Source organism: Panicum virgatum, chromosome 6K (assembly GCF_016808335.1).
Source record: "Panicum virgatum strain AP13 chromosome 6K, P.virgatum_v5, whole genome shotgun sequence".
In the NCBI taxonomy this organism is placed as follows: Eukaryota; Viridiplantae; Streptophyta; class Magnoliopsida; order Poales; family Poaceae; genus Panicum; species Panicum virgatum.
The window spans coordinates 13,634,698-13,661,129 of record NC_053141.1 but is presented as its reverse complement, the minus strand read 5'-3'; the positions used below and the strand labels follow the sequence as shown (position 1 = coordinate 13,661,129).

Below are 26,432 nucleotides of genomic sequence, written 5' to 3'. Positions count from 1 at the left end.
GGCAATGAGTACTGCTCGTCATCAGATGAGCCCTCATATTCTTCCATCTCCATTGTGGTTTGGTCTTCTGCCTCCATCTCGTCCATAATGCTATGCATCCTCTCTCCCTCATCAGCAAGGCCCTCTGGTCCGATGTTTTGGTTCTCTATCTCTTCTGACTCATCTTGCTCAACATAGTTGGTCTCTCTTCGAATACTCGGAGTTGCTTGATCTGCACCATGTTGGATTTCATTTTGTGTCTTCTCCCGGGTTTGAACAATAATGGCCAGAGGCCACCCATGCTCTAGAGCTGCTTGCATTGTACTTCTGCCAGTCATCAGTGCTGTGTATCATAATCAATTCTCATATATCACTTTCTACCTCCCAATTAACAAGAGACTAGACAGCCCCCCTGCACCCACGCGCCCCCGGCCAGGGACCTATTTGCAAATTAGAAGAAAAAAAATTACAAACAGGTCCTGTCGCCCCTTGGGTGGGCGACCGGGGTATATTTTCGAAATTTTTCGAAACAGACTTATATTTTTGAAATTTTGATTTTTTTAAATATAAAAAAGAAAAAATCGCTTAGGCCTTGCTATTTATCACCGCAACATGAGCCAGCCCAAATAACAAAACTCCTGCTTCCTTTGACTCCCCGTTTAGTCTCCCCAATTCCCCGCCGCCGCCGTCTTCTCCGGCATCTTCCCAAGGTTAGTTCGCCTCCACCGCACCCTATTCTCTTGATTCTGCTTTCGTTTCTGAAAGCCGCATTTTCTTCATGGTCATCGGGAGTCCAGGCCTCGCGCTCGCCGCCCGTCGCGTCGAATCTTTCCCCTCCGGCCATCCGCCTCCGACGCATCGATGCCTCGCCACACGACGGTTTCTACGTGCACGGCTGAGACGGAGCACGGTGACCATGTCTTTGAGATATTTGATTACAGCCAGCACAGGGGCATGGGCAACGGAGAGTACATCAGGTCCGGCGTCTTCTCCGTCGGCGGCTACGACTGGGCCATCCGCTTCTACCCCGACGGATTCAGTGGGATCAGCAAAGATTACATCTCAGTTTATCTCGAGCTCCTGAGCAAGGACACCAAAGTGCGAGCCAGCTGCGACCTGAGGCTGGTCGACCAGAGCACCGGTTTGTCGGCTTCAGTGACGCAGGAAGGGCCGAGGACATTTGATTCCGGTAATTCTAGTAGGTTTTCGCCAAATAATGGCAAGTTCATGAACAGGAGCAAGCTTGAGGCATCTGGGTACATCCATGGTAATCACCTCACAATCCACTGCATTGTCACTGTCATCAAAGATCCACGTGTTAGTGTATCTAAAACAGAATTGTTCAACAGAATTGAGGTCTCAGAATCCAACATCACGGAGCAGCTTGGGAATTTGTTGGATTCAGAGGAGGCTACAGATGTCACTTTTTGTGTTGGAGGAGAGACTTGCGCAGCACACCGGGTCTTGCTCGCAACACGGTCACCGGTTTTCAAAGCACAGCTGTATGGGCCGATGAGGGAGGCGAAGGAGCAGCTGGTGATCATAGAAGATATGCAACCTGCTGTGTTTAGGGCCCTGCTTCGTTTTATCTACACTGATTCTTTTCCTGACATGGATGACCTAGAGGGAGGCGCTAATAGAGAAATGATCAGGCATCTACTCGTGGCTGCTGACAGATATGCTGTGGACAGGCTGAAGTTGGTGTGTCAAAGCATCCTTTGCAAGAATATTGATGTGGAGACTGTGTCAGATACATTGGCATTAGCTTATCAGCATAACTGTGACAGTCTTAAGGATATTTGCCTTGAATTTATCACCGGTCCTAATGTGCTGGATGCAGTGGTGGCAACTGAAGGTTTTAAAAATCTCAAAGCAACCTGCCCGTCTGCTCTAGTAGATGCATTAGAGAAGTCAATGAGGCCCCGTAAAGCACGCCGAGTCTATTCATCGTGCGCGTGAGTGCGCGATGAGCTGTCGCAGAAGCCGTCCATCCCGCCGTGCAAGTCTGCTGCTTTATCCGTCTTTTTTCTCGAAGGCCCACTACGGTCCACATTACGCATGCATGCGTGTGGCTGCTGATAGATATGCTGTGGACAGGCTGAATTTGGTATGTCAAAGCATCCTTTGCAAGAATTGATGCTTAAGAAGAAGAGAAGACTCATTTGAGAAGCATGTGTCGGCAGCTTGAAGGATTGATGCTGGAGCTGTTCTCAAAAGGGGGGGTGGAATTTCAGGAACAGAGTGACGCTTTAGGAGTTGCATGTCGTGTCTCCTGAACTCGTTTTCAGCTTTGTTCGGGGGTTTGATGTAGCGTTTGCTTTGCAGCCTGTGTGCTGCATTTCTTGTTTTGGCTATGGACTCTCGCCTGTGAGATGTCGAGGCCGGATCTTCCTTAATCTAAAAAATCCTTTGCAAGAATCTTGATGTGGAGACTGTGTCAGATACATTCATACGTTGGCATTAACTTATCAGCATAACTGTGACAGCATTAAGAATATTTGCCTTGAATTTATCACTGGTCCTAATGTGCTGGATGCAGTGGTGGCAACTGAAGGTTTTAAAAATCTCAAAGAAACCTGCCCGTCTTCTCTAGTAGATGCATTAGAGAAGTCAGTGAGGTCTCATAAAGCATAAGGAGCTCGTCTGTGGTTGTCCATCAGTTTCTGTTTTCTTTTTTTTAAGAAAGGCTGTCCATCAGTTTTTGCTTGTAAATCGTACAAATAGCTCGCAAGATTATTCCATTATGTCATGGAACATATTATATTATTGATGAGCAACGATCAGTGCCAGGTCCATCTAATTTCTAAAAAAATGCTTGGTTTGTTCTTATAAGGATATGGAACCATCATTGTTCTTGTTGATTAGTTCCTCCTGTGCTTAATCCACTAATGTTTTGTCTCTAATTTAGATATTCACAGCAATGTGCTAGTTACTTGGTTTTATCTGAACAGCTTAATGTGTGAATTTTGCAATTGTCTATCTACCTGGTACTCCTGTTATATATAACTCCACTCTGTCATGTAATAGAATTTCTTTTGTATGCATCCTTTTCAGAGACCGTTTATAGTTGCATAGAATTCTATGTTGCATTCATCCATTATAACATAAAGTTGAAGCTATTTCATCAATCATCAATAAAAGGTAAAAAGCTTTTAATAGCTGTCACTTTAGTAATTCGTTTTTTTACCATTTATATATTTGCTACTAGCAATATATCGGCTACTATATATCATGTGCATAGCTCTAGGATGCTCGTGGGTGCTTTTGCATGTACACTCAAACCCTATGTGTGATTTTTCTTGATTCGTATCTTCATTTAACAAAACAAACTTTTCACATCATGTTCCTTTCTTGGATGAGGTTTGGATTTTTCTTGACTTAATGATGATGATTATGAAGCGACGACCGACGGGATATTGAGATGTGCACACAATAAGACCCTGGAGCAGCTTGAGTCACCAAGATAAGCACGCGTCACCTTTGACGAGAAGCCAGAAATGATTCAACAAATGTGAACTACTATACTTTCGATTTCAGTTAAGAACCAGCGCTACAGGAAATGGACCCTGATTTCGGTTTTTGTTGCCCAGTTCAGATTATTGAATCACAGGGTTTGTTTGTCACTTGTGCTGTCGAATGAGCCCGTAATTTGAAGGCCACTCTTAAGGTATCATCAAGCTGGATGCTTGAGGTTAGTGCTAACATTGAACCACACATTGCTAAACGGTGACAAAATCAAATTGTTAACCATCTGCTAATTGCCAACCACTCTTGTTTATTGCGCCATTGTTTCACTTCTTACATTTTTTTTGAGGGGTCGATTTTGCTTACCAACCTCGGTTTCCAAATACTTGGCAACATTAACCAAGACACAAATACAAGACAATTCACTTTTTAAGCATGAAATGACCAAAATAACCTTGTATGCCAAGACAATTCACTTGTTAAGCATGAAATGACCAAAATAACCTTGTAAAGGTGCCTTTTAGTATTTCTAAAATATTCTTGTGAGGGTAAAATAGAAAATCATGTTTTCGGGGAACATGAAGTGCCAAATATTTTTAAATAAATAAATTGGTTAAAAGTGATAATTATTTGCAAAAGGAGGTTGGTATATGCGGAGGTGAAAGAATCCAAAAAAAGAAAGGGAAAGGGGGTCAGCCACAATGGGCCATCTTATGGGCCGAATTTGTTACAGCTTATGGTCTTTTTGTAAACGATCCTCCTGGAGTCCTGGTGGAAATACTCCTGGTGTCGTCTCTTAACTTCTCCGGCGCCGCGATTTCTCCGCCGCCGCCGCCTTCTGCTTCCATCTGCTGAAGGTTTGTCGCCTCCGACAAGATTTCTTCTCTCACGCTCGCATTCCCTTCTGAAACGTGCCTTTTCTTTTTTTCTCCTTCCAATCGGATGTGTCTAGGGCACGCCGGCACGGGAGGCTTGCCGGCTTGCCGCTGCCACCGCGCCGATTCCTCTGCTACGGCCTCCGCCCTTGTCACAGTCTCGACGCCTCGCCGGCCACATGGCGACGCCCACGACAGTGTCGACGTGCACCGCGGCGACGGAGCAAGGCAAACATGTCTTCGAGATCTTTGATTACAGCAAGCATCGGGGTATGGGCAGCGGGGAGTTCATCAGGTCAGGAACATTCTCCGTCGGTGGATTCGACTGGGCCATCCGCTTCTACCCCGACGGGTTCGACACGTACAGCACGAATTACATCTCAGTTTACCTCGAGCTCCTGAGCAAGGACACCAGAGTGCGGGCCAGCTGCGACCTGAGCCTGGTCGACCAGACCACCGGGCTGCCGACGTCCGTGCACAAGACGAATCTGAGGGTGTTCAATTCCGGTGATCTTAGCAGATTTGCTCCACCAAGTGGCACTTTCATGCAGCGGGGCGTGTTCGAAGCATCGGCGTACCTTCGGGATGATCACCTCACCATCCAATGCATTACTACTGTAAGGAAAGGACCACAGGTATCCGCACCTGCGTTACTGAATGAAATTGAGGTCCCGCCATCCAACATTGGGGAGCATCTTTGGAACTTTTTGGATGCAGGGGAGGGAGTGGATGTCAGATTCAGTGTTGGAGGAGAGACCTTTGCAGCGCACAAGCTCGTGCTTGCGATGAGATCACCAGTTTTCAGAGCCGGGCTGTTTGGGCGAATGAGGGAGGCCAAGGAACAGCTTGTGACCATCGAAGAGATGCAACCGGAAGTTTTCAGAGCCCTGCTGCATTTCATCTATACCGATTCTTTACCAGACATGGATGGTGGTCCAGAGGGAGATGTCGATAGAGAAATGATCCAGCATTTGCTCGTGGCTGCTGATAGATATGCTGTGGACAGGTTCAAATTGGTATGTCAAAGCATTCTTCGTAAGAAGCTTGATGTCGAGACTGTATCGGCTGCAATGGCATTGGCTTATCAGCATAACTGCGACAGGCTTAAAGATATTTGCCTAGACTTTATCACCTGTTCATCAAGTGTGATGGATTCAGTGGTAGCAACACAAGGTTATAAGAATCTGAAGACAACCTGCCCTTCTGCACTAGTAGATTTATTTGAGAAGTCAAGGAAGCTACATAAAGCATAAGGAGATCATATCTAGCTGTCCATCAGTAGTGTTAGTTCTTAAATTACACCAAATAGTTTGAGAGATTCTTCCATAGAAGTTTGTTATAATTTTAGCATTGAGCAGCTCAGCATTAGATGAATCTAAAAATGATCAAGTTTGATAGACAACTTCATCCTGTGCTCTATCCATATTTAAGTTTTCCAAGCAGTCTGCTTGCTTTATCTGTTGAATGGCTTGATCTGCGAATTGCCTACTTTTCTCTATATGTACTTCGTATTCCCACTGTATAACGTCACTATTTGTGTGCAAAATCTCTCTGTTCTTTGTACATACCCTTTCACGAATAATGGACACATGTAGATAGTCTATTTACTTCTAATGCTATGGTGTACTAATCATCCATTATAATTCAGTGTTAAACATAATGATAGCATATTATTAATTATTGATGGCTATAATCATTTCTAGGAAAACTTTGACACTCTTAAGGCGTTTATTCTGCCTCCAATATTTCCCAGTACGAGTCTGCGGTATACACTCGTGTTCATAATTCTAGGATGTGTATACACTGAAACGAGAAGTATGTTCATATTAAACTTCTCGTGATGACTTGTAAGAAACTAGTCCTTTGATTTGATAAACAACTGGAGTTCTTGCAGTAGATGTGCCTTTTGGATTTGCATTGCTCATAATCAATTGATTTGTACCAGAGAAGACACTATTGATGTTTTAAATCTGCTCACTTCATTCATTCATAACTGAAAGGAATTGTTGCTCGTAGTAGGCAGGGGTGAATTAGACAAATTTAAAATCTTAACCTATGGCTCCAACAAAGTTGCACAAAATATAAACTAGATCATAGTATCTAGATGTGCAACAAGTGTTCATCTAGTGAGAAACCCTGATCCCAAAGGAGTTTTGCAACCTATAGCCAATTCTAGCTTGATGCTATACTAAGAATGTAAAGGCACACAATTTTCAAGTATGAAATGCGCAAACGTATAGAGGGGATGAAGGGAAGCAAATTCTTAACACAAGAATGCATCCTGTGGTATCCATAGGCACTCAGCCACCCCTAGTCCACGTTGTTGAATCAATCAATCAAGAGTATCGCTTCTCGGCCGTGTAAGCATCTAGGCCCTCAAGGTATGTTTCGGTGATTAATGACAACCATTATTGTGACTAATGAGTTTGTGCAGCTTAAAAGATCATTATCGCTCATTTGGTCATATGTCAAAAGAGGCCCCTCAATTTCGGTTATTCTAAAAGGCGATCTCGGTTTTCAACTTATATATATATGTCAAGGCTAAGGATCTTTCTAGTCCTAAGTGTCACAAGGTTGAGAAGGACACTTAGGTTAGTATATGTTTTATAGTTTTGTAGTGATCGCACTATTAAGAGGGGTTAAGGCTTAGTAACTTGAGCATGGACATGGTCATTTGAAAATGGATGCACACTATGGTCACTCAGGTTTCTAGAAGTTCAAATAAGTGGTTCTCAAACTATATCTCAAGAATATTTGGATTTCACTCAAGACTCAAATCAGAAAAGACAAAATCAGAAAAAGTCTATACACCGGTTTAACCGACGCTCTCAATTTTCCATACGTCGGTTAAACGAAGTCAGCAGAGTCTGGACAAATTCAATACACCGGTTAAACCGACGTGTTTGAATGTAACGTCGGTGCATTGGTCCAGAGTTGGTTTTTCCAGGGAAATTCAAGTTCTATTCACCGGATTAACCGACGCTGTTTGAATCAAGACGTCGGTGCAATTGACCAGTGAGATGGTTTTTTCAGAGGAATTCAAAAGTTGTACTCACCGGTTAAACCGACGATAGGTTTGAGTTAACGTCGGTGCAGTTGTCCAGAGACTTGATTTTTCAGTGGTTCAGTGGACAACTACACTCACCGGTTAAACCGATGCTACGTCGGTTAATCTGCCCCAGTTGTAACGGCTAGTTTTCAGAAGAGGCAGTTTACATTCACCGGTTAAACCGACGATGACAATGGGGGGTACGTCGGATTAACCGGCGCTACGCAGTTTTCTGGCAGCTTTTCTCCAACGGCTCTATTTGTGTGAGCTGCCTATATATACCCCTCCAATGGGTCATTTCGCCCACTCTTGACACCAGGCAACATCCAAACACTCATACCATAGTCAAGAGCCACCTTGAGCTTCATCATTCACATACTTGTGCATTCAATCAATCAAGAAGCAAGATTAAGGACTTGAGTAGAGAGAAGCTAGTGTGCATCCGTTCTTGGTGATCGGTTCTTGCTCAAGTGAAGGCCTTAGCTTGTTACTCTTGGTGATTGGCATCACCTAGGCGATCTTGGTGATCGGGGTGTTTCTCGCGGAGCTTGCCAAGGATTGTGGGAGCCCGGAGAAGAAGATTGTACGTGGCTTGATCTCCACCACGCCGGGATGGTGAACGGAGACTCTTAGTGAGCGCCCTCGTCTCGGTGACTTGGGAGGTGACAAGACTCTTAGTGAGTGTCACAACGTGGACTAGGGGTGTGTGCCAACACATCGACACCACGGGAAAAAATCCGGTCGTCTCTTGTCCACTCTCTTTATTCAAGCATTTTCTTTCATGCAATTTACTCATGAGCTTGACTTAGAGATCATAACTTAGCTCTACCTTGCTAGGCTTTACTTTGTTTTTATCTCTCTTAGCTTGTGTAGGTAGTTTAGTTATCCGGTTGGTGAATTGGTGCCCTACTAGTATTGCATAGGTTAAGGTTGCTTTACCTTGCTTTAGAATTTGAAAAAGGCCCAATTCACCCCCCCTCTTGGTCCATCGATCCTTACAGGCCGCCACATCGCCTCTGTCCCTATTTTCTAAAGATATATGGACCGTTACGCTTCTCCTTGGACTTGCTTCAATTCACTGTGTTTTGGAATGGAGGTAGGGGCTTCCTTTTATAGTGCTTCAAGGGCGGTGCTTGAGCTAATGCATGGCTTGTACGCTGGTACTTCAGTTGCTTAGCTTCCATGCGAAGGATGGGCATATGGCGTGAAAATTTTAGGCCGGCCGGCCTCCCTCAGGCTGGCCGGCCCTTCGATCCACCGACTTTTGATCGTGCGCCCCAAAATCCTTCTTGCAAAATCGGTTGGAGTAACCGCCAATTAGACTTGGTCTGAGCGGCCGAAAAGTGAGGCCGGCCGGCCTCAACCCCCAGGCGTCGGATCAACCGCCATTGCATGATGGATGATGTGGAGTTGCTCTTCCAATGTGGTTTGCAGTCGGTTGGACATTTCTTCATGCGGAAGATGGGCCCTTTGATCCATGTGACAAGCTCGTCCATCCCTTCAATTTTGTTAACTTCCATCCAATGGTTGCATTGATTCTCCTTGTGTTTCTTTGCATGCAGGTGCAGGTCCAACCTTGGATGATCAACCTAACATCGAGTGGCCATTTCGAGAGCCCATTAGAGGAACATATGAGGCCTTTCGGTCTTACTTTCACTTTTGGGTTGCCTCCCAAGTGTTGGGTGGGGGAGGGGTTCATTGGTGAGTCCCCAAGGCCATGATATTGAGTGGAGAGTGATTTGAGGGAGGTGCCAGGCCAGCCTTCCTTGTCCAGGCCGGCCGGCCTATGTTAGGCCGATCGGCCCGGCAGGGCCGTGTCGATGATCTTCCCAGAGGCATAACTTTTCTGTCCGGACTCCAAATTGGGTGATGTAACTATCCATTTTGATCATCTCGGAGAGCTCTTCAACATGGTGTTGTCAAATATATGATTTGAGTAACTTTTGTACCATGTCCAAGTGTCATTTTTGCTAAGATGTCTAAATGAACCATCATTTGTATGGCCTCAATTGCTACTTCACCAAAAAATGGTATTTGTACATCATATTACCTATATTCCTTGCAAAATATGTTGGGACACAAAACTCATGGAACTCATTAGTTTAAATAGAACTTTATATCAAAACTGCTTCAAGTTCCCTCATTAATGCAATGTTTGGCGGCCAAAATGGGCGTATAATGGCCGTCAACAGGAACCACAATTGTTTTAACGACGGCGGCACTGATGGTCTGGAGGGCTGAAAGGGTCATTGCGCCATTTCTGCTAATTACAAACTAGCAGTCAAAATCCAGTCCAATCTCTGTCTAAACCCCTCTTTGCGCTGAGTCTAAAATTAGCTTTGATCTTCTTTTGACCCAATTTTATCTCTCAAATCGTTGATCAAAACAACTTTTATCCAATACCAATGTTGTAGAACTTTTCTTCCTCTATAACTTTTATTTTGACCAAATTTCAAGTTGCTGTGCGAAAATTTTAGTTTTGGGCGCTCCGAAATTGAATCTGTTTTGCCCCAAAACTCGGAGGTTCCAGGTTTTGAAACCGGAAGTTCCGGTTTTGCTCTGTTTCACCTACTCCGGCGGCCATACCGGCGACTGTGCCGCCGGCGACGCCACACGTCGGCCGTCGCGGCGAACTTCGCCCTCTGTGCGCATCACCCTTATCCTTCGCGTGCTCGGGATGCTTCTCATCCCGTCCTCATCTTCTTCATCGAGCTGAGAGGAGCGCTCGAGCTAGCCCGAGCAGAGATATGCCGCCGCTCGCCGCCCCGCCTCGATTCGCTGTGCCCTAGCCTCCCTCACCTCACCCCGCAGCTACGCCGCCCCATCTCGAGCTCGTTTGAGCCGTGTCCCGGCCGAATCGGCTATCCAACCGCCGGCCGCCATTGTTGCCCTCACCGGAGCTCCGCCCCTCACGCCGAGCCCCCACCTCCGGTCCTCCTCTGTCCGATTCGAGCCCATGGTGAGCTTTCCCGCGAGCCCCTCATCCCCCCGACCCTTTTCCCCTTCGATCTGGGCGCCGTCGGCGTCGGAACGCCGCTGCGCCGCCGTGGCCGACGAGCTGTGCCACTGGCGCACGCCGTGGGCGGCTCCTGCGTAGGTCCGGCCGCCACCGCCGCAAGCCCCGGGGCCGCAGGGCTCCCCTGGCCACGGGCCAGCCCCGCCCGCCGCCGGCCGGCCACGCCGCCGGCGGGGAACTCAGAGAGCCGCCAGCCCTGCCCTTGCGAGCCACGCGCCGGCTATGGCATTGGCCTGGCTGTCCCCTGTTTTTGCCCCAAAACCGGAAGTTCCGGGTTTGGAACCCGGAAGTTCCGGGTTTTCAGTTAAATTCCAGTTTCAGTTTTGTGTACTGATCTTGTAAAATGCGTAGTAAATTGTAGAAAAATGTGAAAAATGCAAACTAAATTTTGTTAGCTTTCTAAAACCAAGATATTTAGAGGAAAAATACTCATACATGTGAAATGTCATTTTGCCCCTGCTAAAAATTTGGTTTGTGGTTAAGCTAGTTTATTTTGTATCTGTTTTTTTGTTGGTCTAAAAATCATGAAATTTTTGTGGTAGACTACTCCTTGCATGTGTAGTTCACTGAAAATTTTTCATTAGCATATCCTATTTGCAAGTTTGTAGATGTAATATTGCTTGATTTTCATTCTAGGGCTAAAATAAATGTTTTCAGCCATCAATAAATGTTGGTAAATTTTTGTTGCATGTTCTTTCGATATCTTGTCTTGCTGGTAATTTTTGAGTGGCTTGTTTAGGGCTGCAAGCTATGTTTTTGTAGTTATTTTGTTCCTAGCTGCGGCGTTCTTTTTAGTGGCTGCTAAATAAAGTATTTTCTGCGGTGTATCTTTTTAATAATGGTTTGGTTTTAGTTTAATCTTGTGTTCTTGCTTTCGAATCAAAATAGGCTGCACTTGAAAATAATTTGATTCTATTTGCTTGCCAATAAATAAAATCTCTAGTTGGTTTTGCTTACCCAGTTTTATCTTGTTTTTAATCGCTTTGCATTGCATCATGAACACTTGTATTATTTCATTGCACCGTATTAACTTTTGCATGGCATCCTTTTCATACGTGTAGACGCCGCGAACGAAGCCGTCTACGAGCTAGTTGCTGAGCCGGTCTAGGAGCCGCAAGCAGAAGAGCAGCAGGAGGAAACTGTTGAGCACGCTTCAGAAGAAGTTGCTAACCCCGCTGACCTACAAGGCAAGCCCCGGAGCATAACCTTTACTTTAAATTTATAAAGTGTTATTAAAGTATGTACTTGTGCATTAAGTTTCTAGGAGTTGTATGGAATCCTAGATGCATAATCCCTAGATTACTCCAGTGTCAATACTAGTATGTGCAGGACGATAGCACTGCTACGCGTAAAGAAGATTCGGTAGAGGACGGGTGATTTCCTGTCACCCGCGAGAGATAGGGTTGTTATTTCAGAAGGTTATGGGAAAAGAGTACTGTATGTTTGAAAGTGGAGACCGGGTGGAGGAAAGTTGGACATGACTATGGAATAAAGGAAAAACCGAGACTCCACCTGTGTCGATTGAGGACCGTACCGTTGTTGGCACTATTGATCGAGGATTGAACAGTACTAACCACATGCCGGAAGTAGGAGGTAGTCGAAACCGGTAAGCTAATTACCTAAATTGCGTCAGAATCTGATTCTCGACCCGTGGTGCTGGGCAAGGGTTGACGGATGGTGAAGTCGTCCACGGGTTCACCGGGTGTTCGCACGTGCGGGGCTCATCATCCGAGTGTTTGCGGGCTTGACTCAGGCTTCGGGGTAATCATGGGAACAGTTGCTCGGTGTGACTCGCCGAGGTCGCACTTGGCGTGTGAGTTAGGTCCACCTTGCAAGGTTAAATCGGATCGATTCGCCGTAACTCGCGGATATGAGAACCTTGATCTCTCTGTCACATCGTAGTAAAGAAGTGAAATGAGACTGGAATGGAAATGTTGAGTTGTATGTTACTAAAAGATAATATGATCAACCATGTATGCTCTAGAGAAATAGGCGAACCTAGTTTGTAGCTGTCAAATCAATTGGAGCTAAAATATTGAAAGTAAGGACTCAATATTAGTAGCTTTTCCGCAAAAGAACTCCAGAGCCAAAGAGATTTGCATGTATAGGTAATGGGCTAAGTATACCCATAATTGTGTAAGTCTTGCTGAGTATTAGAGTACTCAGGGTTTTGGTTGCAACCCTTCTGAGCAGGCTGTGTTCCGGAAGATTTTGAGGAGATCTGCGCATCTTGGAGTGGTCAGCCTCTTCCTCCGGGTTGGACTGTCGAGTGCGTTCTGTCTTCTGCCTGAAGTACGGGTAAATTGGCCTCACATCAGTGGGCAAGATGTGAAGCTCGTCTTTTGTCGGAGATGACAGTTATCGTATTGTATTTTGGGTCTGTGTTTTTAAACTCTGTTTTACTTCCGCTGTGTTGAACTCTGAGATTTGGATTGTAAACCCTGGATTGTAAAACTTTGTTGTAAATTATTTCTGAAGCTTGTGTTAAACTCTGTTTGTAAATTAACTTGAACTCTGCTTTTGCTTGTAATCACCTGTGCTCGTCTTTTGTCGAGAGTTCCCGTGTAAGCGATCCTGGTTATAGCAGCCAGTCTGGGTGTACTGGTTGAGTGCAGAAGCTATGGTTTAAGATTAAGTTGTTAATTATTGCACTTGATCAGTATTATTTGGACTGTTCTGTGACAATAGTAAGCTCATCCGGGCCAAAGGTCGGGTCATCGGCCTCAGAATCTCCAGGCACCTCTGAATCTTCGCTCTCTTGTTCTGCTCGTTGTGCCTTGCCTCGTGATGCTCTTGAGGATGAAGCCGTACTTGTCCTTGAAGTCGACGTCCTGGATTGTCCACCATAATGGATGGGAGTCCTTCTCGAAGAAGAAGCACCACGGGCACTTGACTCTGGTCGTCCTAGAGCAAATGCTCCATCTAGAGAGGACATGCAGCTCCTCCGCACCCGCTGCATAACATTTCAGAGAAGGAAAATGAAAGCATATGATTCTACATGATTAGGTCAGGTTCCAATTTCAAAAATAAGGAGATCTGTACTCACTTCAACAAAAGCATGAAGGTGTCCATCTTCTTGGCCGGATCCACTGGAATGAACCACTGCAACACCGGCCTCATTTGCAAGCCGACTTAGTTGTTGGGGCTATCAATAAATGTCATTGTTAACTACATTTATGCACACAAATTTCAAGATGGAGGATGTAGGTGATTTGGCTTACCATGTAGTTCGGGATAGGAGCTCTCTCTGGCTGCACTCCCGCACGAGTGAGGTCGTCGTACTCATCGACAATGTCACCCTCATCCTCATCATCTGTGTCAAGAAGGTCTTCAATGGGATTGTTGTGCCGTGGGGGCTTGACAGAGACCCGTGTGACTGAGTAAAACCATCTCAGGTAATCCCTGGTGCCTCCAAGCCGACGGTAAGGACGTATGGTCGGCTCAACCCATTGCCGTTGCTCCCAAAGCTGAAGTGGCGCTGCATGGGTAACACGCCAATCGAGCTCGTTGTACCACTTCTTTCGATCAATTCTAAACAAATTGAAAAGATTGTCAATTTAAGGAATTGTAAATATGCATGAAGTCATTACTGCTGTTATTTTGGTTCAAACTTACTTGTACCATTCTTGAGATGTCGAAGGAGTCTCTGGAGGGAATGGTTGTGCCTTGCCAAACTGGCCCAACACTTGGTTAGGCAAGTGCATCTCCACCACGTAAAAGAAAATCAAAGGAACAGTTGTACGCCAGAGTTCTCTATCCCTTGTGCATATGCCACTAAGAACAAGATCATTGAGCTCTACACGGTCGTTGTACAGCATCCAGAATACCTGCAGTTAGAAAAAACCAAACAACATGTAAGTATCATGTACTTGGGTCAATATGATTGAGAAAGCCATTAAAGATGTCGTAGTCCAGAATACCTGAGCTTGGGTAATGCAATCAAGGTCATTGGTATAGTGATTGTATCAACGGCAGGGGTTACCACGGACCGCTCCAACATTCTTCCAAAGGAAAGCAATAGTTGGGTCCGAGCCTTCATCATCGTAGGGCCAGTTCTGCAAATCAAGCTTGCACTGTGAGCACAAGTTTCAATCAAGGAATGGAAAACAAGACAAAGAGAAAGCGCTCACCGGAATCGGCCCGCGATAAGGTCTCCCCACAGGAAATCGCTCCGATATCCATATCTGTAGAAGGTATGCGCAGCCTCCTAAGTTTGATTCAGCCCCACTACGCCTGCAAGCATCGCAAAGCTGCCTGTATAACCATGCAAGTGTCGCAGAGCCCTAGCTGTACTGACCAAGGTTGTCCCATACTTGGCCAAGTATGGGCAGAACCATCCAGGATATTGTGTTGCTCGAACCATCTGGGAAAAGGAAGCCAACGAACAAGTGCCACATCCATACACGAGCATATCTCTCCACCACCTATGCGGCTGCTACAGGCGGGTAGTGGCTAAAGTGGGCATGCAGCCACGCCGAGCTGACACCCAAAGTCTTCCAATCTCTAACTCCTTCCAGCGGTGCTGGAGGCCTTATCCCAATGATGTTTTCAACCATGTCTCTCCATCCATCTGACTGCACGATGCCTGTTAATGCAAGATCTTCCAACGGCAGCCCTAGGATCATGGCCACATCCTGCAGGGTCACTGTCATCTCCCCACAAGGAAGGTGGAAGGTGTGGGTCTCTGGACGCCAGCGGTCCACAAAAGCTGACAACAGGGGCCCATCCATTGCTGGGAGCCCATCGTTGATCACCCCAAGCTAAAGGTAGTAGACCGACACGCCGAATGTGGGATGCATACCATTCGTCCCACCTCAAAGGGGAGTGAGTACGAGGTCACAATGGCTCCAGTTCCTGCAAAAAATGCAAAACATAGTAATTAGTCCAAAACCAAGAACAAATTACATTATGTGAAAGCGGAATATGTGAAACTATGAACCTTGCCCTCATCGACCATAAGGTGTGCCCTGTGCTTCGCATCATACACTGTCTCAAGTAGGGGGAACACCGGATGCGCCATCTTACAATGCAAATACCTTGTTTGAATAATGACAAATATGGCAAAGTAAATTTTACGGGCAATACAAAAAAAATTAACAAACTAAACTGAAGTGGTTTTCACAATTTCCCAAATTTACTAGCAAACTTGTAATTTATTAATTTAATCGATTACCTAGCTAGATGGAATTATGGTTACAGCATTGCTGGCTTTCTTTTTCTTTTTCTTTTTGTCCTTGGATTTTTTTTACGGCACTTGCAGTTTTTGCAAAACTTGTGGCACTTGGAGCACCGATTCTGTGACTTATCCTCTTCGAAATCACCGGTCCCATAATCGGCACTAAACCGACCTTGAGATGCATCCATATCGCCTTTAAGTCGCTTGGTTTGCCTCCTTCCCTTCTTGTCCTTCAGAAGGCCACTATCTGGAACATAGTCGAAACCATTATAGACAAGCCACTGCGTTGGATCGAGATATGGTTCGAAACTGGATTCCCAAACCTTTAAAGTGTGCGACCTATCATACCATGAGGACAAATAGCTTGCACTCTTGTAATCAGTGCCTCTACACTTACATGCTGTTATCAAATGGGAGCATGGAAGGTGTAACAATTGCGGTAGCATGCATGTGCAGTGTCCGGAGCTTAGGTCTACTCTATAGTTCCGGTCGCCATGGCTCTCACCCCCAATATTTGTTCCACCAGCACCTCAAATACCATAGATCATCCTTTCAGGGCCAAATGGGACTCCAATTTGGTTAACAGATCTTAGTTCAGCAGCCTCGATGTGTTCGTGAGCAATTTTCCCCAATGCGTGACCAGTTTCAAGGCCACTAGCAATCCACAAAGTACTTGTTGCATTTCTGAAATGAGTATTCAATTATACCGGTTACGGGTCTACTACGGATACCTTTGAAGACATTGTTTAAGGACTCCGAATTGTTGGTCATCATAATGCCGTACCACTTCCACCCCTCGTCGAAAGCCAGGGCCCATTTGCTCTTGTTGGGCATTTATGCCTTTAACCATTCTTTGCCTCTATCATTCAAAATTTTCTCCAAGTCTTTAAGTTTCTCTTCAAATTCCTTCTCTTCACGTACACAACACAATATCTTCAACTTTTCTATGACCTTTTTTTTGTGACGGCGCTATATACTTGCTGCAAAGTGCTTCATGCACCACTGATGGATAAGAGGTGGGAATCCATCTATCTGGTCATTCACACAGTTCAAGAAGCCACGGTGCCGGTCTGATATCATACAAACTTGCCTTGATGGACCAAGTACATTCATCCGAACTAGCTTCATAAACCATGACTAGCTATCATTATTCTCACTTTCTGCCAAGGCAAATGCAACGGGTACAAGCTGACCCTCCGGATCGACAGCAATTGCCATCATCAATGTGCCCCTATGCTTGCCGGTCAAGAATGTACCATCTACTAGAATCACTGGCCAAATGCTGGAATGCGACAGTGCATTGCGGGAAGCACCAAAAATCCCTTTGCAAAACATGCTTGCAAACTCCATTCTCGGGGACCATCAATCCTCCAGAGAAAGGAAACCATCTAATTCTAGGGTTGTAATGGGCCGTAGCACTAAGTACCCGAGGGACCATGCCGTATGAAACTTTCCAGTCACCCCAAAGCAATGCAATGGCGTGTTGCTTCGCCCTCCAAGCTTTCGAGTACTTTACACGGGGAAAATATGGACTCAACGAGAGAAGGAACAAAGGTGTCGCTGTCCGCATGAACAATACCAAGGATATGTCGCCCAAGATATTTTGCCGTGCATTGTGCGTGTACTTGCTTTGGTAGCTAATGAACATGTGTGAGGTTGCACAACTCTGCTTACCCTCCACTTCCCGGTGCTCCATACATGGCGTGACCACACACGCCAAAGGCATCCTTGCTTGCACATGACATCATACCTTAGATTCTTATCCAAGTGAACTATTGTGAATGGCCTATGAAATTTCACTCCATAATCTGCCATGAAAAACTGCAATTCTTGAAGGTTGTCGAATATCATACATTTGTGAATTTGCAGATGCTCGCTTTCATTTTGGCCCTCCCATGATATGAATGCAAAACTGCAGATGGCCTTGTGGGCCCTGCTTATGTCCTTAGCATTAGGCACTGACGGTAGGTGAAAATCAACTTGTTTCAGAAGGCGCACCTCATTTCGCGTATAAGAATACAAACCATCTGCATCGGTAAGGGGTCTAGAGGGGCACTCATAAATGACATCCTCATCCTCCTCTTCCTCTTCCTCTTTGTCATCCTCACCCTCTGCATTGTCGTCATCCTCATCCTCAGGCCTTATATCACTTGCTTCTCGTGCTACCCCTTCCCCTTCAACATCACATTCCAAGCTTGCACCATCATCTTCATCTTCGGACCCTAATATATCTCATCATCGTCTTGATTAAGTTCATCTTCCTCAAAAACACCACTCTCAAATTGATCAGCCGCCACGGCCAAATCGAAACTAGGAGCGTTCATAGGACCACTTAGGGGCAAAAACAGATATGTCATGCAAAACTGTTGATTCTTGCGTCAGGTTCTGAGCTACAATCTGATCTTCATGTCCAAATGTCATTGGCCTCCGACATATGTCAACAATAACCTCCCAACATACCACATTTGATCGTTCTACAACCTCCTTGTACTGCTTCCAATGTACTAGTGCGACCTAGCTTTACCACAATCAAAATGGCCCCTCATTTCAACCTCATCCACATGACAACCATACTTCGAGGTCACACGGTTAACTAAATGTTCAAAGGAAGGAGGCTCATCAAATATTTTTAAGTCTTCATTCATATTTTCAAACTCCCCATTTTGTTGTATAGTTCCACCTTGGAAAACCTGAACTAAACGATCCATCTACAAAATACAATCACTCCAATTATAGTGAGTATAAGTTCAATTGTTAAATACTATTCCTACAATTATATTTATTATTTTATCTATTTTATTTACTAACGTTCTACCGTTGCCTCTCCATTTTCAGTGCTTTCCAATCCATTTACTAATCGGGGGTCATAACAATACTCCTTTAACAACATATATCATAACTTTATATGCTGCAAAATACACAACTCATGCAGCAAATCAAATAAAATATGAAGATATGACAGTGCTACAACATAGTCCAAAATACCTATAACATAGCACCAGAAGCTAACAATTAATTCAAGTCAACTCAAGCCTAAATAGCAATTATAATTGCATAGTGTACTAAATGAGAGCAAATGAAATTTAATTAACTATAAATCAAATCGACCTAACATAACAAAACCACCAAACATATAAATATGAATAACCTAAAATGTCACCATGACAACCTCCATCAACAACGTCACCACGAGAATCTAATAATCCACTCACACAAGGCTCCACATTGCATGACAAACTAAATAACAATTCCAAAATACCAATATATATACTTGCAATTAATTCTACTCGCCAAATCCACGGGTAGTACGAATACTACGTCTAAACCGGACATCTCATGCAAACAACACACCTCCTACTTCAACATTTTTCAAAATTTCTACTCTAACCCCAGCTCACCTACACATACTCAAATCAAGCAAATGTACCGGTAAAAGGAGGATTTTTTTGGGGCAATACCTTCCTAGGAGGGAGGGGATCGATTCCCCCTACTTCACCTACCCCAAATCGGCCGATTTGGGGCAGATATGAGGGCGGCGGCGGTCGGTGGTGAGGGAGACGGCGGGGTCAGGCACGGGTTGGAGGAGGAGAAGTTAGGGAGGGGGAGGGAGAAGAGCCTGGTCACCGACTGCTAATAGGCTTGTCGCGCCATCCCATGTGGCGCGAGAGACCCTGTCGCGCCATATGCGGTGGCGTGGTAGAGCCGGGCTCAGCGGAGCCATGTTGGTGGCCGCACGATGGAGCGGCCAGCGTGGTAACTCTGTCGCGCCACCGCATGTGGAGTGACATAGTGGCCCTGCCGCGCCGATTCTCTTGACATGACCAAAAGGGCCACGTGAAAATACAAGTTGGTACGGGTTATTTTTAAAATAATATTAAAAAATGGTTAGAAATAAAAAAAACACACTCCTACTGGGTTTGGGCGTATGTGGTTCTCTTGGCTACACTGGGCCCATGTACCAGCGCCTAATATAAGGTCGACAGAATAGAACAAGCCCACTGCCTCGTCTTTCCTTTCCAAAACCGCCTCTCTCCTACGCTGCTGCTGCTGCTGCCGTCTCGCCTCACCTGCACTGCCTCCTGCTCAGGCCATCTTCGGAATTAAAGGTTAGATCACTTTAATCAGCACCTTTTCTTTGCTCTTGGCATGTAATCCTGAATTGTGCCTTTCTTTGTCGCCATTCATATATCTAGGGCACACTATTGCCACTGCCGCCGTCACTGATTCTTCTCGCTGCAGCCATCCTCCTCATCTTTAGCGCCTTACCTCATGCCGACGCCGATGATGGTTTCTACGTGCACCCCGCAGACGGAGCACGGAAAGCATGTGTTTGAGATCTTCGGGTACAGCAAACACAGGAACTTGGGCTTGGAGCAGTTCATCACGTCCGGCACCTTCTCCATCGGTTGTTAGGAAATAAGCCACGACATGTGTGCGTGTTTGTACTGTGTGCGTATGTCCGGCATAAGCAGCAGGAGAGCTGCGGCCATGGAGGCCTGACGTATCATGTCACGTCGTGTTCCGGTGTGTTGGATCAAGCTCGAGCCAGTAGGGGTGCTGCGATGGGCTCGGTCGGTTTCGGTTAGGAGGAGAGGCGTGCGTGCTGCTGATCCGTTAGTGCGTGGCTGCGTCGTGCAGGTCGCATGGGATCATGGCGAGAGTGCCGGGCATGGAGATTAGCTCCAGCGCGCCTCGGCTATTTGTACCCTCCCGTGCTCCTTGTTGGGGGGGGGGGGCACTGGTACCATTTTACATTTTACTTGTGAATGTAGGCCAAGATATCGGAGCAGTGGCTCTGCGGCGTTCGTCACTGGCAACTCTTTGTGTTGTGTTTCCCTTGTGATTTGTGTTCGCGAGTGAGAGCTTGAGTGAGGGCAAGGCCAACATTTCTAAATCCAGTTCTAGGTGTTCACGTGAGTTAGCGTTGTGAGGGTGATCGCCCGGTAGTGGTCGCCGGGTGGTGATTGCCTGCGGGAAAGTGGTTGCCAGGCTCACCAAGGTGGTCGCCAGGCGCGGCAAGGTGATCGCCGGCTCACCAAGGTGATCGCCGGGCCTTTCCAACATCGGTGGACACGACTGGGCCCTCCTCTTCTACCCGGATGGGTATAGCAACCGCGAGGAAATCTGCATTTTTCTAAAGCACTTGATCCACGCCGAGGTGCGGGCATCCTGCGAGCTAAGGATGCTCGACCAGACCATAGGGCAGCCTTCATTCTTTCAAAAGACAGACATGATGTGGTTCAATCCCTGCTTTCATATTCAATGTTCAGGCTTGCGCATGAACCGCAGAGAGTTCGAGGCATCGGTGTACCTTCGGAATGATCACCTCACCATCAAGTGCATTCTCACTGTCAGGAAATCACTTGTATCTACAACCCAATTCGTGAACAAAATCGAGGCGCCGCCGCCGTCGTCCAGCATCACGGAGCAACTTGCCAAGTTATTGGAGGCTGAGGAGAATGTAGATGTCACATTCAGTGTTGGGGGAGATACGATTGGAGCACACAAGATTCTGCTGGCGGTGCGGTCGCCAGTTTTCAGAGCGGAGCTCTATGGGCCGATGAAGGAGTCGAAGGTGCACCATGTGACCATTGAAGATATGCAGCCTGCTATTTTCAGGGCCCTGTTGCATTTCATATATACTGATTCCTTGCCTGACGTTGATCAGAAAACGGGAGAGTACAACAGTGATTTGATCTGGCATTTACTTGTGGCTGCTGACAGATATGCCGTAGACAGGCTGAAGTCTCTATGTGAAACCATCCTTTGCAAGAATCTTGATGTGGAAACTGTGGCCACTACACTGGCTCTAGCTCAGGGGCGGAAGGCCTATTATAGCCTAGTATGGCGGGCGCCATATCTAAGCCCAGGCCTAAAAAATTTTTTTCTACCCCCCCCCCCCCCCCCCCCGCGCTGCATTCCGCCCGCCGCCCGCCCCGCAGCCGCCTCCGCGCCGCAGCCGCCGCCTCCGCGCCGCAGCCGCCGCCTGCCTCCGCGCCCCGCCTCCACGCCTCCACGCCGCAGCCGCCGCCTACCTCCGCGCCTCGCCTCCATGCCGCGCCTCGCCTCCATGCCACCTGCCTCCGCCGACCTGTCTCTGCGCATAATCCTGCATCCTCTCACTCTCTCAAATCACGCAGTATTGCCTTGCCGTCAGATAAGGTTAGGTTATCTGGTCAAATGCTTAGTATGCTGGTCAGTTCTGACGACGGAGTTCTCTGAATGCCGGCCATGTGAAGTTCATATGATGTAGTGGTGGTGTGTGCAGAAACAGAAAACATTTAACAATGGATATTGTGGGCTCCGGCAACAACAGAAACAGAAAGGGAAAAAGAAAAGCAGTATGATTTGGAAGAGGTACCAAATACCAATAAAGACATGAAGTGCTCAAATTGAAATAGATGTAGAAGTAGAACTTAAGGTTAAGGGGCTAATTTACTTCAATGCAATTTTTTGTTTGCAGATCTAAAGAGCTACTTTAGCCAAGGATCAAGTAGCACCCCAAGTACTCATGAAAGTGAAGTTGGTCTTGAGGCATTGGAGAGGGGGGAGGTGGTGGTACAAACTCAAGTAGAGAGTACCGATGCTGTAGCAGTACCAATGCCGGAGGTTGAAGAGGTTGAAGGTCGAGCAGGTGGTGATGCAAACTCAAGATGAAGATGCAAATGATCAAGGTATAATAACTGAGTTTAATCTGGAGCATGTCATCTCGGGTCCGGGTCTTCGCATTCCAATAGATCAATTTGGTCCTAATATTAGAGATGAAGTTAGGATGGCTTTCAAATAAAGAGGTCCAACTCAACCTTCATGTCATAATTTTCCTAAAGGCAAAGATAATAGGAGCTTCAAAAAAGATTAGTTTAAGCAATATGATTGGTTGGAATATAGTTTGGAGAAGGATAGGGCTTATTGCTTCTATTATCTTTTTAGAAATGGTAAAGATGATGACAAATTTGGTTATGAGGCCTTTACTAGAATAGGCTTTAAGCAATGGAAGAATTCCTACTTGATATTGCGGAAACATGTTGGTGGGCCTAATAGTGCTCATAATAGAGCAAGAACAGCATATGTTGATTTTGATAATCAAGAGGCAAATGTAAAACATAAAGTTATAGTTCAATCCGAAGATGCTAAAGCGAAGTATGAAACCCGTTTGGATACATCTTTGGGTATTGTGAGTTATATTGCATTGCAAGGTGAACCATTTCGTGGACATGATGAACCAGAAAATTCTTTTAAAAAAGGTAATTTTTTAGAATTTCTTGATTGGTACAAGCTAAGAAATGAGGAAGTGAGGCAGGCTTTTGAAGGCTGTCCTAAAAATGCAAAAATGACTTCTGGCAAAATTCAAAAAGAACTTGCAGCGTGTTGTGCTGAAGCGATTACCAAAGTAATAAAGGAGAACATGGATGATTGTCGATTATCTATTCTTGTTGATGAATCCCGTGATATATCAGTCAAAGAGCAAAATGGCTATTGTAGTAAGGTAAATGTCTATGTTTATGATTCATAGATCATTGATCAATTTACCAATATGAAGTTTCTAAATAAATTATCATATCGTTGCTCATACAGGTATGTGAATAAAAAAGGCCAAGTGATTGAACGATTTTTAGGAATCAAGCATGTCAAGTAAACTACATCAGAAGCATTAAAGATGGCAGTGGTAGAAGTTCTTAGTGCCCATAGTTTAACTATTGCACAATTAAGAGGGCAAGGGTATGATGGGGCTTCTAACATGAGAGGTGAATTCAATGGTGTTCAGAAACTAATCCGTGATGAGAACCCGTATGCTTTCTATATCCATTGTTTTGCTCACCAATTGCAGCTGGTTGTTGTTTCGGTCTCAAGATGTTGTTCATCCATGGAGGATTTTTTTGACTATATCAACATGATTGTGAACAGCACCGGTGCATGTTGTAAGAGAAAGGATTTACTGCTTGATAATCATCGTAAAAATCTTTTGGGTAGGTATCTTTTGGATAGGTTGGAGAGTGGAGAAATTTTATCTGGTAGAGGACAACATCAAGAAACATCTTTAGCTAGGCCTGGAGATACAAGATGGGGATCTCACTAGAAGACTTTGCTTCGTATTGAAACAATGTGGGATTCAATAATAGTGGTTCCATCAGTCATACATGATGATCAACGTAATCCATCAAGGGCGGGCGGTTTGGTGCATACCATGTAGTCTTTTAGCTTTATCTTTACTATGAAGATGATGTTGCAAATCCTTCACTTAACAAGTGAACTATCTTCTCTCTTGCAAAAGAAGGATCAAAATATTGTTGAGGCTATGTCTTTGATTATTGATGTGAAAACATGTTTGGTCAACTTGAGAAGTGAAGGTTATGAGCCATTACTTGATGAAGCCAAAGCATTTTGCTATGACAATGATATCCCAATACCAAATATGGAAGATAATATACCAAGATTTGATCGATCAAGAAAAGGAGGGAGAAACAATATCACTCAAGATCATTACTTCCGTGTTGATACCTTCTATGCTACAATAGATGCTATTACAACAGAGTTTGATCATCGATTCAATGAGGTATCTTCGGAATTGCTTACTTGCTTTGCATGCCTTGATCCAAGAGACTCATTTTCTAAGTTTGATGTGAATAACCTTGCTCGCCTCACGGAGATATATTTAGATGACTTCTCTTTTGATGATCGAAAATAAATAAAAGAGCAGTTACAAATCTTTCTTATTCATGTAAGGAGAATTGAGGAGTTCAGAGTTTGTCAAGATCTTGCAAGTTTAGGACAAAAATGATTGAGCTCAAGAGACATATGATGTTTCCATTGGTTTATCACCTAGTTGAGTTGGTATTGCTACTACCAGTAGCGACCGCATCGGTTGAAAGGGCTTTTTCGTCCATGAAGATAATTAAAATTGAGTTGCGGAACAAGATGTCTGATGGTTGGTTTAATGACTTAATGGTTGTGTATATTGAGAGGGAGATATTAAAGGAATTGATATTGAATCTATCAAAAAGGCATTTCAAAAGAAGAAAGATAGGAATATGAAATTGCTGAAGTATCCTAGATACAACTAATAAATTTATCGGTATAACTCTATACTCTAATTGTATATCTCGTATTACATTTAATATTTTTACTCTAATGTTTCACTGCTAATTGATATTTTCTTATTGTTTCACAGCTTATTTTGGTCCAATTGTTGATTTGATGAGTAATCTACATATTTTTCCTTATTTAAGGTACTTCTGAACGATGTCCTTGTTGTAAACTTTTATTTCCGTACAATATATAACTATAGTCTATAAATGCACCGTTACACCTAAATTTTCGATCGTCCTCCGCCACTGCTCTAGCTTATCAGCGTAACTGCGACAGGCTTAAGGATATTTGCCTTGATTTCATCTCCAGTTCAACTGTGATGGATGCAGTGATGGCAACTGATGGTTATAAGGATCTCAAGACAACATGTCCTTCTACTTTGATAGATATGTTTGAGGGCACGTACAACGGCCAGACGACGCCATCGATTTGCATCGATCGCTGTCCTTCGTCTACGGCATTTGCCCGTTTTCCCAGGCGAGTCGACGCCTCCTCCGCGCGCCGTTTTATGATCCCGCTCCCACTCAGCGCCGGCGGCAGGGATCCGGTGCGCCCCTCCTACCCATGTGTTGCAGCACGGCAGCATGCTTGTGCCTGCAGACCTGTCCCTCTCTCCCTCCGCTTTGTGTTTTACGGATGGAGCAAGATGAACAGTAGAAGCTAGCAAATGATTCTCAGTAATACTAGTGTGTTCATAATTTTCTGAAAACCATAGTAAAATAAATATACGTTCAAATGAGCTCAAACTTGTTTTGTTAGATCTGTCTTGTGATGCTTTACATTTAAAAATATGAATGCTCATGCTACTGTCTTGTGTTTTTATCTATAGAATTACTTTTCTGAGCATGTTATGCCCGTCTGTCGTGGTACAAAATGTTTTATGGTTTTATGCCACTTTTTAGATTTAATCTTCGTTTTTGTGCTTGCTAATTGCTATTCAATTAGATAATCCTTCTAATTGTTTGCTATTGAATTATATACATGCTTATGTTTAAGAGTCATAGTATTATCTAAATATTGTGCATTCGCTTATGCATGCAATAAAATGGCTATAAATATCAAATTATGCACTAGATCACTGTGTATATGTGCTAAAGAATAAATTAGCTATCTCATAGACAGCTAAACAGATAACTCATTGTACAAACTGTCTCTTTAACTGTCTGTGTGTGATAAATAGACAGCAGCTGTCTAAACTGTTGTACATGCTCTGAGAAGACATTAAGTTTCCATAAAAAATAAGCTCATTTCAAACTGTACATCCACATGTATTTTAATTATATGAATAGGTCGCCAGGATCGCTAGAGTAGCTTGTCAGGCATTGTGTTAGATTAGTCTCAGCATTGTCAAGTTATTTTCTTACTTCTTGGGATTGGAAAGACTAGTATTGTTTTCCTAGATCAGTTCATACCAAGAACAACTGCTCAGTCTATTAGTGTCCGAATCTCATACTTAACCTTCTAAATAGTTTGCTGGTTTAATCTGTTTGATGGTTTATTGTATGTATTGTCCACTTGTCTGATTTGATTTCTTCTATAGTGAGATATATAACATTTCCTTTCTTTTTGTGCTTACTTTGCCTGCTTGATACGCTGGCATTCTACATCACTTAAGGAAAAAAGCTTCAGGATAAAATTTGCCTGTTTGAGGAGCGGGATTGGATTGAGGTCGTGATTAAATTTGTTCAATTGGGTAGGGAAGGATTGAAGGAGCACTCACTTATTCCACTGCTGGATTTGAGAAAACAGGAGTTCAGGGGGATTTTTGGGCAGTCCGCCGGCCGC

At 44.7% G+C, this 26,432-nt stretch overlaps 3 protein-coding genes across 3 annotated transcripts; all 3 read left to right on the top strand.

Annotated features, from left to right (window-relative positions):
• Window positions 1–659: 659 nt before the first annotated feature.
• On the top strand, window positions 660–2,397 carry LOC120711826 (BTB/POZ and MATH domain-containing protein 1-like). Its single transcript, XM_039997488.1, has 2 exons — window positions 660–689; window positions 777–2,397. The coding sequence occupies exon 2, from the start codon at window positions 841–843 to the stop codon at window positions 1,936–1,938; it is 1,098 nt and encodes a 365-aa protein (XP_039853422.1). The 5' UTR covers window positions 660–689; window positions 777–840; the 3' UTR covers window positions 1,939–2,397.
• Window positions 2,398–4,498: 2,101 nt separating this feature from the next.
• On the top strand, window positions 4,499–5,572 carry LOC120713257 (BTB/POZ and MATH domain-containing protein 1-like). The gene has a single exon (XM_039999251.1). It carries the CDS (start codon window positions 4,499–4,501, stop codon window positions 5,570–5,572), a length of 1,074 nt encoding a protein of 357 aa, XP_039855185.1.
• A 15,266-nt stretch (window positions 5,573–20,838) lies between these two features.
• On the top strand, window positions 20,839–25,311 carry LOC120713256 (BTB/POZ and MATH domain-containing protein 1-like). The gene is made up of 2 exons (XM_039999250.1): window positions 20,839–21,378; window positions 24,907–25,311. Exons 1-2 carry the CDS (start codon window positions 20,839–20,841, stop codon window positions 25,309–25,311), a joined length of 945 nt encoding a protein of 314 aa, XP_039855184.1.
• Window positions 25,312–26,432: the final 1,121 nt, after the last annotated feature.

Coding starts and splice junctions, on each gene's coding strand:
- LOC120711826 (XM_039997488.1), top strand. CDS start 841: ATGCCTCGCCACACGACGGTTTCTACGTGCACGGCTGAGACGGAGCAC.
- LOC120713256 (XM_039999250.1), top strand. CDS start 20,839: ATGAACCGCAGAGAGTTCGAGGCATCGGTGTACCTTCGGAATGATCAC. Junction 21,379..24,906: donor CTACACTGGCTCTAGCTCAG/GGGCGGAAGGCC, acceptor GCTCTAGCTTAT/CAGCGTAACTGCGACAGGCT.
- LOC120713257 (XM_039999251.1), top strand. CDS start 4,499: ATGGCGACGCCCACGACAGTGTCGACGTGCACCGCGGCGACGGAGCAA.